General features: G+C 39.7%; 2 protein-coding genes across 2 annotated transcripts; one reads left to right on the top strand and one right to left on the bottom strand.

Annotated features, from left to right (window-relative positions):
* Nucleotides 1–504: 504 nt before the first annotated feature.
* tubgcp2 (tubulin gamma complex component 2) lies at nt 505–8373 on the bottom strand. The gene is made up of 18 exons (XM_072456842.1): nt 8266–8373; nt 7120–7274; nt 6899–7027; nt 6608–6784; nt 6365–6524; nt 5974–6181; nt 5692–5891; nt 5266–5455; nt 5046–5191; nt 4784–4964; nt 4521–4701; nt 3970–4142; nt 2295–2423; nt 2026–2146; nt 1475–1618; nt 1280–1393; nt 885–1048; nt 505–813 (listed from the first exon to the last, which is right to left on the bottom strand). The coding sequence occupies exons 2-18, from the start codon at nt 7267–7269 to the stop codon at nt 738–740; spliced, it is 2643 nt and encodes an 880-aa protein (XP_072312943.1). The 5' UTR covers nt 7270–7274; nt 8266–8373; the 3' UTR covers nt 505–737.
* A 220-nt stretch (nt 8374–8593) lies between these two features.
* kctd2 (potassium channel tetramerization domain containing 2) lies at nt 8594–13561 on the top strand. The gene is made up of 6 exons (XM_072456866.1): nt 8594–9260; nt 9452–9560; nt 9646–9737; nt 9877–9972; nt 10207–10332; nt 10738–13561. The coding sequence occupies exons 1-6, from the start codon at nt 8907–8909 to the stop codon at nt 10765–10767; spliced, it is 807 nt and encodes a 268-aa protein (XP_072312967.1). The 5' UTR covers nt 8594–8906; the 3' UTR covers nt 10768–13561.
* Nucleotides 13562–13708: the final 147 nt, after the last annotated feature.

The raw sequence follows: 13708 nt of genomic DNA, 5'->3' as shown, positions 1-13708 counted from the left end.
CTAAAGCTTATTATCACCTTTTAATTATACTTTACTAACCTTATTTCAAATTATTACAAAACATTGACATTGCCATCTTTAAATGACATTTATATTATGTATTCATTTTAGGGGTGGGCAATATTGACAAAAACCCTTATGTTGATTTTTTGGGAGATTTTGATTCTATTCCGATTTTTTAACATTCCATACAAAATGTGCCTGTAAACGTCTGGTTTTTAAGTCTAACAAAACGTAGCTGGGTCATGAATGAACCTCAAAAGGGCAGAAATATCACTATACCCTTGATGAATAATCCACTTATCGTTTCTGTCTCTATTTGATGCCATTTTAATACTTTTAATTACATACTATTTACACAATATAAAAAATGTTGCATACCTCCAAAACAACAATTGGGACATTTTTCAATACCAACCCAAATTCATTTGGTTGTTCCCTACCGAAGAAAAAAGTATGAATATGGGTCAACCCAAAAGCTCAAAAATAAGGCTCCAGAACAAATTCAGATTCAGTCTTTTAATGCAGAGCCATACAAACTTACACAATTCTTTGTACAATAATTTACCCATAAAGAACATGAGAACACGGTCAACATAGCAATTCAATTTTAAAATGTGTTCACAAAATCTTTAAAACATACACTACTCTACATAGTTTACACAATGCATTACCATCAGCTGTTGTGGTTATTAAGACGGTAAATTGATGAATTACACAACAGGATTTCCACCTTGCTATGCAACTGCCTTATGAGTGCGCTCCACGGCCATTCTTTCCAAACGTTCGGTGTAGAAGCCGTTGAAATCAAGTCTGTGGGATAAAATTCACATTTGTAACATCTACTTTAGAGTAGCCTTGTAATGATGTGACAAATTACAAACCTGTAAATGATGCTGATCATGCTGTGTTCGCAGTCGTTGGTGCTGTAGACGCTCAGTTTGTCCAAAAGATCGAGCAGCAGAAGGCTGAAGTTACTGTCAAACTTGTTTATCGTTGCCTCAAAACTAGCATCGGACTGAACGGTGTCTGCATGTTCCCCTGAAAACTGCAACAAATTTAAATTACAGAATGAATTTACTTTCTAGTAATAAACAATAGAAATCCTTCCATTCAGCTTTTTATTGGGAGTTGTCACATGCTTTTTAATGATTAGTTTTCCTTTTTAGTTTGCCAAGGATTTATACCTCCCAATGCAAGCCTCTTCCTAAATTAAACTTGGGAGAAGCACTAGCAAATTCTTCCTATTGAATTATGAATATAATTATACATGGTTAACCTTGGCTGTGTGCCTTTTCTTCTCATCATTAGTGAGATCGCCCTGCGTGGCTGCGGTGTCCAGAGACCCTTGCTCCAAAGAGATGCGCTCCTGCCTTTTGCTATGAGTGAATCTCTACAACAGATAACAAGGCATGAGACAGTGAGACAATGGACAGACATAAGTTTTAGAACCTTTTGTGTGTCTGTTACGAACCTGCATACAGTTTGTAAACATGACACAGACGGACATGAGTTTAGAAAAGATTCGAAGAAGCTCTGGGTTGGTCAACATGCAGTCCTTCAGACAGTTGTCCAAGAAGCTGGTGTGATGGTGAAGAACGTCATCGATGTTTGACACCTTAAATAGAAAGATATGAAGTTCAATGCATGTAGTCTATAACACTGTTCATAAACAACAATGCATAAAACAAATACAGCTATTTAAATACATGTAATTAATGAAGTTGTGCATTACATTTTTATATTTGAATTCTGTGAGAGTAAAATCCTAGTATATAAGTAGTAATATTTAAAATGAATTTGCTTTAAGTGATAACTACAGTTCTGAATCCAAACAGTCATCTATAGAAAAGTGGGTCATTCAAAATGGTATGATTTAGAAGCGTGTAATTTAGCCAAACTGATCCCAAACAATCCAGGCCTTTCGTCATGCTCTATGTCAGTTACTATAAGTCCCATTAAATAATTAATTAAGTCAAAATAATGTTTGAGAAAAGAACAGAAACCCTTGAGGGAATACATTACCGTTTTTAGGTTTTTCTCCATCGCGTGCCACGTCGGCTCCATCACCTCAAACATCATGTAGTACTGAATGTTCTGCACAAAGTTCAGCATGCGCTGTCGAAGGGCAAAGGCGGCAGCAAACCTATGCAAAAAATATATATATATATATAAATGCTCAGAATTACTGCCAAGACTATATATGGTGGCACTAACTATCCTACAAACACTGATAACATAAATGCAGATAAATAAAAATACTAAGCAGTGGTTAATTATGTCATATGCCTTACCATTTTCCACAATGAAGAGAATACTGCTTAAAGTCTTTGTTACATATCCAAACATTACAGAGCAACCTTTCCACGTGTTTACAATAAAACATGTGTCGAAACAGCATCTGGTATCTGGTCAGGGCTTTCCTATAAGACAATATCATAACAACACTTTAATATCAGAAATACATCATGCCTTTAGGGATTATAAAACATGAAATAGTCACAGTTAAGATCAAATAAGAAAAGCCTTTATTTGTCCTACTGCGGGGAACTTTCAGAATGTATGTAGCATAGTCTGCTTGCTTTAAGACAGACGGGAGACTAAACATGGTATACAGCCGTATATTCATTCATATATTCAACCGCTGTTCCCGTTTGGGGTCGCGGGTGACTGGAGCCTATCCCAGTGACTTTGGGCCTAAACTGGACGCTTCGGCCGCGGCGGTGTGGAAGCCGCTTTAGGCGGGGTACACAAGCGCAGACGCTGGAGACTGACCTGGGCCAACAGATCGAAGGCAGTTTTCAAAGATCTTTATAATAAAGATAAGTGAAAAGACGCATACTTTGTCTAACTGGCCGCATGTCAACATGTTTGGCACAACTGGGGTTCTGTGCGGGAAAGGTGGACTTGGAGAGACGCGACCAGGAGAGGAGAGTTGCGACCAGGAGAGGAGAGTTGCGACCAGGAGAGGAGAGTTGCGACCAGGAGAGGAGAGTTGCGACCAGGAGAGGAGAGTTGCGACCGGGAGAGGAGAGTTGCGACCGGGAGAGGAGAGTTGCGACCAGGAAAGGAGAGTTGCGACCAGGAGAGGAGAGTTGCGACCAGGAGAGGAGAGTTGCGACCAGGAGAGGAGAGTTGCGACCAGGAGAGGAGAGTTGCGACCGGGAGAGGAGAGTTGCGACCGGGAGAGGAGAGTTGCGACCAGGAGAGGAGAGTTGCGACCAGGAAAGGAGAGTTGCGACCAGGAGAGGAGAGTTGCGACCAGGAGAGGAGAGTTGCGACCAGGAGAGGAGAGTTGCGACCAGGAAAGGAGAGTTGCGACCAGGAGAGGAGAGTTGCGACCAGGAGAGGAGAGACGCGACCAGGAGAGGAGAGGAGAGACGCGACCAGGAGAGGAAGAGGAGAGACGCGACCAGGAGAGGAGAGGAGAGACGCGACCAGGAGAGGAGAGGAGAGACGCGACCAGGAGAGGAGAGGAGAGACGCGACCAGGAGAGGAGAGACGCGACCAAGAGAGACGCGACTAGGAGCAGTGTAAAGCGTGAAAAGAGAGGGTGATGACACGTTCCCCTTCAGTGAAACTGTATTGCTCACTAAAGTTACGGAAATGCTCTTGCCCAGCCCAACATACTGTGAGTCAGATCATTGTAGATCCAGATGATTAAGATAAGATAGTCTCTCTTTTCAAGTATTCCACTTTAGGGGAATGGTAAAGTCAAGAGTATACGCCACACGTGGGCCATAGTCCAAACCAGGATAGTGACCAATGGAGAATATAGAAAGGTTGTTTTTGTCTGATAGGCAAAGTTTAGAGGGAGCTTTGAGCATTTGGAGTCGTATCTTTTCTAATATCTGCATTATATCAAACGTCAGCAACAATGACTGGCAAATTTAATTAGCTTCAACACGTGTTTATTATACAAACTGAACCTTTCTGTATTTGATAGCTTAAGTGTTGATGAAATCCAACCTGTTAATGATGAGTGAGAGGGGCCATTTCACAATATAATCGAATGAGAAAGCCTCCAGCCCACTTAGTGTCGTGTCCGTTGGCTCTGCATTGATAATGGCTTTCTCCTGCTTCGTCTCTATGGCCAGCACTCTCAAGAGCTGCGTGATGACGTCATTTGGCATCAAGTCGATCTAGAGAGGTGGGTAACAGAACAAATTACCCTTCAATCAATAATGGACATAAATGTAAAATGTTTTATTCATGGCAGCCTCATATTATTAGTCATGATTATATATTTACCACACAGCCCTGTATGCAGCAAACTATGATGCACTATGTTATTTGACACCAGCAATCAGTTTACACTCCGAGCCTACAAGGTTCACCTTGGCATTTGTTCAAAAATGAACCAATTCTGCTGAATACAGCTCCCTATATGGGCAAGTTTAAAGGCACTTTTCTTTTCCACTTTACTTCTAATCATCAATATATAATTCACAAAACAGAGAATCTACTCTGTTTTGAGATAATACATAAATGTTTTCACAACTGAAACTTGTTCAACCAACCTTAAGATCATCTTTGAAGGGATCTGTGTTTGCAGTACTCATCCTCAAAGCCAACTCCAGAAGAGCCTCGAGTCTCGGAGGGACAATGTCGTCCACAGGTTTCTTCAGCTCCTCTTCCGTCAGGTCCATAAAGTGCACAAAGAAGTCGCCTTTATCCATCAAGAAGTAGTGCTTGATCGACCTGCAAAACAATATGGTAACCCTCATTTAAAATAATTTCTTCAGTCAAAATGTAAATGAAAAAGGAATTGGAATATATTTACCTAAGGCGTGAAACCAGCTCCTTTTCTTCCAACAAAAAGTCTAGGAGGACCTTGCTGGCGTAGTTAAAGGCCTTCTCTATCTGCTCAACATATGCCCTCTCTTTTAGAGTATACAACACTTCCTTTGCACCTGGACAGGTCACATCGCGGCCACATTCCCGTACCACATTCAGGTACTTTCCTATAAAACACAGATATTTCCAGGGCAGATGTTCCAGTAAGTAATGTTTACTACAATTAACTTAATTTTGTTTTTTATTACCTGTACTTAATATTTTGTCTGCCATTTTCTGTAAATATGAAGGTATTCGATGCTGTACAATGGTGTATCTTTGATCCCAGTATTTATCATTGTAGTCTTCTTGGATTTTCTCTTTCTGCAGTTCATGTTCTTCTACCATAAATTCACTGTAAGCATAATAAACAACAATTGTACATGACCTTACATCAATAACTGCCATAATTATGAAGAATATATGGACCTGTATGGATCCTTGATAATGCCCCGATAAATCCATTTTTCGAGTATCTCAAAATACGGGACACTGGCTGCTTTAGTGAGGTACAGACACAGTTCTTGAGCCTGGCTGTCCCCAGTGTAGTTAAAGGTCCTGTCATGAAGCAAGGTCAGAGTTGATCCACCCATACACTCTCCTTTGTCCACAGATGAAGCTAGGGAAAAAAAGAAAGAAATGTATTTGTTAGGAAAACAGAAACACATACATTTATATATTCTATTTAATACTGGTACTTTTACCATCTGTTGCTTTTGCATTCTTTTGGAATTTGGAATAAATTAAGTTTTCAAATAGGTCACAGTCATAAATTAATTGGATGTTAGGGGGTAAATTGTGACAGTTTGCCCTCTTGTGGTTGCGATGGAAATATGTTTAGATGTGCTTTCCTACCTATAGAGGCCAGTATCTCCATGGTCCTCATTGTAGGCTGGATGTAGAACCAGAGTTTCTGCAGAGAAAGCAGGCTTTGGCGCAAAAGGTGCTCCAACTGTGTGACCAGGATCAGGTACTCCTTCATCAGGGTCCTCATCGCTGCAGTCAGAGCATGATTCACCTGTCCATACTCAAAGGATGACTTTTCTTCAATAAATCTATTAAAAAAAAATAACAAATACAGTTACAAAAATATTCATGCACACAAACATAGTGTAATAATGTTCATCAATGTCTTACCTTGTTATGGTTGAATAATATGATGCTACTGGTAATATTCTGTTGACCAGCTCTTTGACAGACATGTCCAGAGTTGGATCTACAATAAATGAGCGGTTTTGTCGTCCCAGTACAGGCTGAGCTGTGATGTCTCTGCCATCAACTCCACTCAGCACAAAGAGCAGATCTTCGACTAGGGCTTGTTCTTGTGCCGCCAGAGGCAATGTTCCTGAAATAAAGTGTGGTGACATCAACAAAAGCAATAAGAATGCAAAATAGATTATAGTTGCTTCAGCAATGTCTGCATTTCAACATAGCACTTGCATGGTAAAATATTTTCCATTTCTCTACTACAGTGAATAATCAAAGATGCAAATATTATTTTATTACCAAAACATGAGAGAAAACCTACCTACTGCTACAGGTGGCTCTCCTGTGGAAGATGTCCCTGTAATAAAGTCTCCAATCAAAGCAGGGCGATCATATACCCAGTTAGGAAAAATGGGGTTAGGCTGGGTTGGATTTTTTTTGTTGTGTCTGTCTCTGAGCATTTTCCGTGTTACTTCAGCAGGCTGCAGAAGTCCACAAAGAAATGTAAGTAGAGCTATTATAAAGTTGATTTGACTGCATAACACGAAACAGCTGCCTTACGTACCATTGGAGCATTTGCGCTGGCCGTCACATTACCGAGTTTCTTTCGCAGCTCATCTAGCTCCTGCATGGACATTTTCGTGCTGGTCTGAGGCAACGAGAAACTGGTGGTTGTGGTTGAAGTTGTGTTTGCAGAGGACTCTGCTCTGTCGTGGGCATTCTGCTGCAGGGACTGAAGTATCTGTGGTGATGATAATAATACAATGTCATAACATCACAGTAGTTTTTAATTAAATTATTATAAATAATAGCAAAAAGACAAAGACCAAGTATGTGCAAAAACTAAAGTGATCACCTCTTTGTCTTCTGACAGCTTAGAAAGGAAATAGACCAAAGGGTCAAGGTTGCGAACATTTTTTGATTTGAGTTCGTCATATTTTCTCAGAAAGTCTTCAGGTGTTTTAGAAAACTCTGCCAGCTTAACCTGCACAAAACAAAATACAAAAAACAAAATGTGTATTTATAGTGTCAATTGTTTGTCTTTCTCTAAGCAGATGGTGATAGATCTACACTTACCTTGGCACTGTGGGAAGAGACTGTGGTGGTGACATAAGGAGTCCTGTGTTTCTGCAGTAAGTCAATGTAGCCTTCTGCTCCATCACCACCGCGCACATGAAGCAGGCTGAGCAGCTCATTCACATCATGGTGAATCCTGAACTCACTCATGATGACTATGGTGGCAAGAAATATATAAAACAGACAGCAAGAGTTAAAAACACTTTAACTGAACTGCATACAATACAGCCTCTGGGACAGCGAAGATTTGGCGCTTCACTGCGGTAAATACGGTGTTTCAAGATGATGCACTTGTGTTACTTCTCGTCACTGTGGATCACTTTAACCACTGCGGGTTTCATTGTCTTCAAAGCTCATGGGATAAAAGTGGAAAGGAATCCAATGCACACGCATTCTTTTTGTTTATTTATATCGTATCATGACCCGTCAGTAGCAGAGCAAGTTCGAAACATAAGCTAACCTTCATTTGTCTCACAATGGGGAAATTGCAGTGTTGCAACACAGATTAGACAGATTAGGAACAGAAGTATAATAATGAAAACAGATAATTTAGATAACTCTTATAATCTTAAAAATAATAATAATTATGATGATATACTTATTTACAGCCGTTGTATGCACAGAATGTATTGCACCAGGATGATTGACATTATGTCACAGTATTGCACATGATTATGAAGCTGAATGGCTAACAGTGTTTGATGTAAAGTCTGACAGCAGCAGAAGGAAAGACCTGTGAAACCTTTCCTTCACACAGCGAGGGTGGATCAGTCTGTCACTGAAGCGGCTCTCCAGAGCGGACAGAGTGTCCTGCAGGGGTGAGACTCATGGTCCAGCATAGATGTGAGTTTAGCCAGGACCCTTCTGTCCCCCACCTCCAGCACAGTCTCGCGCCCCCTTGCTACGACTCTGCGCCCCCCACTTTGAGAAGCTGTGTCTTAAAGGCTTCCTCTGCTTCTTCTACACAGCATCATCCTCTCCAGAAAGCTAACAGTTTTGCTGCAGCTGAGCTGCTGGTCGGAAGCTAACTAGCATGATGATGATGATAGCCAACTCAATATAAAATGAACGGAGAAGTGAGGCTATCGCTAGAAGGCTGCTTTGAGTCCACCACAACCATCTTAAATCCAGAAAACTTTATCCTACCTCTCAAAGGTTTTCACTCCCAAACATAGAAGCTGGCAACGCCACTCAAATCCATACACACAGCACAATCTCAACTGACAAACGCGCCAGGATAAACTCTTCTTCTGCTGAGGTAGAGTGGTCTCTGGTGCCTCCTCTGACGACGGAAAACCAGGGGGAAGTGATAATGTTCTTTAAATTAGTACTATAGTTAATATCGATACATTATTTTACATTAAATGTAATGCATAGGCAATCAGTTCCAATAGATTATTTGAACATTAGTAAAATGGTTGTGTGTTTCCCCCAGAGTTGACTTTGTACTCTTATTTTGAAAGGCCATGACATAGCGGAAGTAAACATTAATCACGTTACAACCCGGAAGAATTGCCTTTTTCTGATTAACGTTTGAATAGAAAAGAATGGGCAATTTATCTTAAAAATAAACGGATACACACTATGCTGCCTACCTCGTAGTGCCTCATTAGTTATATTTCTGTCCAAGTATTTCGGCTAAAGGGCGAAGGCAGTCGATTGTGAGTAGCAACGCCCTGATGCCAGCCTCCCGTCCGCGAAAAATAGCCTCATTCTGTTTACAAATCTGATCAAAATTGTTTCCCTGCTGCCTATCGTTTGCTAATCGCATTTTACTTGGAGTAAACATGGCTGAACTGCACGTAGTTGAGCCGAGTTCCACGGGCACCATAGAGCAGAGCGAACACCGGGACGTGCGCGGCTCTATGCGCCTCGCATCGCCTACACTCATGGTTCCTCAGCGGACGAGCCAGCTCAGCCCCGGGCTGTCCAGCAGCTCCAGCGGCCGCTCCGTGTTCGGCTTCCCGGTAAAAAGCAATCCCAGCTCACCGTCTGAACCCGCGGAAAAGCCCGGATCCCGCTGGGTTCGCCTCAATGTCGGTGGTACATACTTTAGTACGACCAAGCAAACGCTGTGCAGAGACCCAAAGTCTTTTCTTTATCGACTGTGTCAAGACGATCCTGATCTGGACTCTGACAGAGTAAGTATAGGCCATTTGTTTTATTCAGACAAAATAGATCAAGGCCTTAATCTTTTGACACCTTTTTAAAATTTGCATTTAAATTGCTATTAAATATAAAAATGGTAGTGCTTTCAATATTACTACTGTAACGGATATACACCTATGTAACGTTACATGTTCTACTTGAATTTACCTATTCATTTCTGCAGGATGAGACCGGTGCTTACTTGATCGACAGAGATCCTACATATTTTGGACCCATACTTAATTATCTTCGACATGGGAAGTTGATCATGGACAAAAACTTGGCAGAAGAAGGTAATGCAATTAACCAAATTAACATATCTATAGACAATAACCATATCATACAGAATATGGTGTAATCTCCTTAATACTCTTACAGGTGTTCTAGAGGAAGCAGAGTTTTATAACATCGCCTCTTTGGTGAGGATGGTTAAGGAGAGAATACGCGACAATGAGAACCGGACATCTCAGGTAACCAAAGGTCTATTAACAACACATTAAATAAAGGTTGATTCCCTCTACAAAACACATACTTTGTTATTCTAGTGTACATAATGAAGCCTTGGTCCCTCCATAACATAACACTGTTTGCTTTACCTGTGTCCCCCAGGGCCCTGTAAAACATGTTTATCGAGTGCTGCAGTGCCAAGAGGAGGAACTCACACAGATGGTCTCTACCATGTCGGACGGCTGGAAGTTTGAGCAGGTGCACAGCTCTCAACGTTTTAATTATGTCATCTTGTTTATTTCTTATTTATGAAAACAAATTTTATGTTGTCTTTGTTAACTTCAATTTAATAGCACCTCTATTAATTTTGTCTCTACTCAGTCCTTCGTTTAACAATTTTACATATTTTTTTTGCCTCTTTAACCTTTTAAATGCTTTCATGAGACATTGTATTTAATCCTGTACTTTTTTGCTCTCCGTTTGCTCCTTCAGCTTATAAGCATTGGCTCCTCATATAACTATGGCAACGAGGACCAGGCAGAGTTTTTATGTGTAGTTTCCAGGGAACTCAACAACTCCACCAACGGCATTGTAATTGAGCCCACTGAGAAGGCCAAGGTAAGAATCCTGTCCCTCTTCCTCCTTGCAGTAGGGAAAAATATTTTAACACACACTCAATGTCAAACTGTTGTATTCTCAGTTCCTCCCAGCACAGAAAACAAACATGGGAATACAAATGCCGTAACATTGGTGCTAAGACATGAATCAAGGGGAAACAGGAAAAAGTAAAATATACATATTTCATTTAGTCAATGTTTTGAGTCCATGTTCAGGACAGGTTCCAGTGTCTTGTTAGTTGTAGATACTTACATTAAATGGAGAAGTGCACTAGGGCTGTACTCGAAATATCGATAAGGCAATCTATTGACAATATGCGTATCAATACAGGTTTACCACTGTTGCCATCTTGACCGGCATGTTTTACAGAGACAAAATGATTCACTTGTTTTGTTTCTTACCCAGATCCTTCAAGAACGTGGTTCACGGATGTAAAGAGACCAGACCCTGAGCTAAATAACACTTTATCAACACAACAACGTCATGGACATCTACTCAATGAGTTTACTTAACCCCTTCGACCACCACCTCTGTTGTCCACACCACCCCCTGCCCTTCTCTGGTGTGCCTTTCCACAGCGGGATGCAACACAAACCATTACCTGTGTATGGTTAGCTGTGAGGACCAGTCAGAAGGTGGTGGAGCAGTTTTTTCTTGTTGCAGCTTTTACGGTCAGTGTCTTTGGCAAATCCGGGCTACGGTGCTAGTTGTAGCCCCTTTGTTTGTGTTGGTGGAAGCACACACACAGAGCTACTATCATCCTTATTCGTATCATTATTATTATCACTGCACTTTGAACTGAATGGATGCCTCTCTCATATGTTTGGCAATGGTAACTTAGCAGACTTCTCCTCAGGATTTAAATGGACATAAAGGAACGATGATGACAACTCTAATGACTGAGCCATTTTGTGTTTCAAATGGAATCATGGAATGAACAGCAGTAGGTTCTAAAATGTCACAGTTTTAGCAGTCTGTTCTCACAAGATGTCCCTTGCTCAGTTCACCTCCATTTGGAGAAAAAAAAATCCAGAAAAACATAACAGTTTATTTGGTTGGGGCTCTTTTTTATTAATTCCCACAAGTGTAATGTTGAACACAATTGAAAACAAAATGACACAAAAAGACAAAAACCTGTGTACAATTTGTCAAGGCATGCAAGGAATCTATATAGTCTACACACAATGGAATTATATGGAAAAAAAGGAATGCAAATGGTGTTTGTTGATTTCTGTATCATAGTCATATTATAATATATAAGAACATTTATTAAAGACATAACTATCAATATTGGTTTCCTAATTGTTTCTCCTGTGGTGACACACATCTGAGGTTATGTATGCAGTGCCTCTGCTTTCTGCTTTTCAAAATATCAACATGAGCTGCACGTTTCTGTAGTGACACCCTAAAAATAATTTAATATCACATACCTAGTTGTCATTTTTCATAACTTAAAATTGTAAATCAAAATGCCATGATTCACTGTTGTTCCAGGGATGTTGACTGACTGTGTGGTTTGTTTGCAGCCTCAAAACCCTGAAAAGCACTTGTTCTCCCTGACTTTTTGCTAAATCTGCAAACATCCTCCTTTATACATTATGTTTTTAACATTTTGCAGCACTTGTAGCAACATAAGTATGAACTAAACTGTGCTCATCACGCATAAGCTCAAATATATATATATATAAACCTAAGTTGCATTTTGCAAGGCTGAAGCTAGTGTAAATTCTTGTTTTATTTATGTTCTTTCCTGCCTTCAAACATTACCTGCTGTGGAAGACATTACTCTGCTGTTTATTGCACATAACATTACATTTATAGCAACATTAATACACATGTTTTATTATCATCATATGAATCTTAACATGCAAAAAGGAAAACCAAACAGCAATAGACATTTTACCATATTTTATTGTGTATCATTGCTTATAATGTTGTTCTAAATGTAATAACTTTCTATTTAAGCATGAACAAAAATACTACTAATGCTTAGCTTTGCTGTTGTCATGCTCCCAGTTGCGGTCATATGTTGAATTTTTGACTTTCTTTTTCTTTTTTTCCTGTACCCCAATAGTGTTTATTTAACTAATCATTGGTTTCAAAAGAGGAGCGGTTTCCCCCTTTTCTGTGGGCCTTCAATGCACCTTTTTCCTTGTATTCTGTCCAGTGTTGTGCCTTTTTGAGCGGTCTTGTGCACAGTTAGCCCCCCTGTATCATTTGGTGCCAACAAAAGGTGTACAATATCATCAATATCATGTCTAACTACATCAGGCCAAATCACTTGCAGAATTTATCATTCACTATAAAAAAAAAAACTCTTCCATGTGCCAATGCGTTTTTTTTGACTGAACTCGACACTTAATTTCTTGGAGATTACAATGATCGTAATAGTAATAATTCAACAGTTTTCTGCCACGCTTTGGTAAATCTTCTTGAGTTGCATGTTTGTCATAGCTATCCAATGTTGACTTTCAAAGCACTTATTGTGAATCCCATTTTTGATCGCCTAAACTTTGTAGTGATGACAAAAAAAAACAACCCAGTGTTTGAACTAGTCGACAAAAATGTGCAACCAACCTGCAAAAAATATCTTGTTTTGGCACGTGAAAAACATGAGAGCATGCGTTGTTCAAACGATTATGGCGTTTCGTACTGGAATCTGTCTGACTTTGGTGTAAGTAAAAGCCAAGTTAATGTGATGCATGGTGGGAAACTGGAGGCATGGCTCTGTGGTAGGTGTAGATTTAAATGTGATGGTCTACAACTATTCTTCAGTCACAAGACCTGTGTTGTGTAGTAGCTTGAAAAAGAGTATACCATTTCAGAGCCCCTAAAGTTTATTTTTAAGATTTACTCACTCAAAGATGTTGAGTCCATGGATCATTTTGCCAGTTAATCTATGAAAACACCTGCATGCGTTTGTGGACATGCACACTCCTAATACACTCATTTAGATGTGTTTTTAAAAAATGTTGTCATTCTTAACAATTGCTTTGTCTTCATTTATCAACAGTATTGATGTCAAATGTGAATATTGTCAATGGAGATTATGGAGACATTTTTGGAAGCTGACCAGAAAAATACAACAAAACATTTTGTCTAATTGTTTGATCACTTTTATTTATTTTATATTGTTTGGATTTGTCTACCAACATTGTTTCTTTACATGTAATGGTTTTAACAGAACTCAAGTCTAGTTTTTAATCATAAAGTATGTCTGTGTTTAAAATGTTGTTGGGTGTCTTTTTTCTCCTTTTCTCTGCTACTACTCTACAATAAAGTCACCTATTCTATATTTATTGAAGTACTATATAATTAAGAACAATTTGTTTACCTCAGTAGTACACAGTGGGACATTAGCCTATATAGGCATGTA

The sequence above is a fragment of the Eucyclogobius newberryi genome, unplaced genomic scaffold (assembly GCF_026437365.1).
Source record: "Eucyclogobius newberryi isolate DKJ021-1_F unplaced genomic scaffold, fEucNew1.0.hap1 SCAF_20, whole genome shotgun sequence".
Classification (NCBI taxonomy): domain Eukaryota; kingdom Metazoa; phylum Chordata; class Actinopteri; order Gobiiformes; family Gobiidae; genus Eucyclogobius; species Eucyclogobius newberryi.
This window is presented reverse-complemented; position numbering and strand designations above follow the sequence as displayed.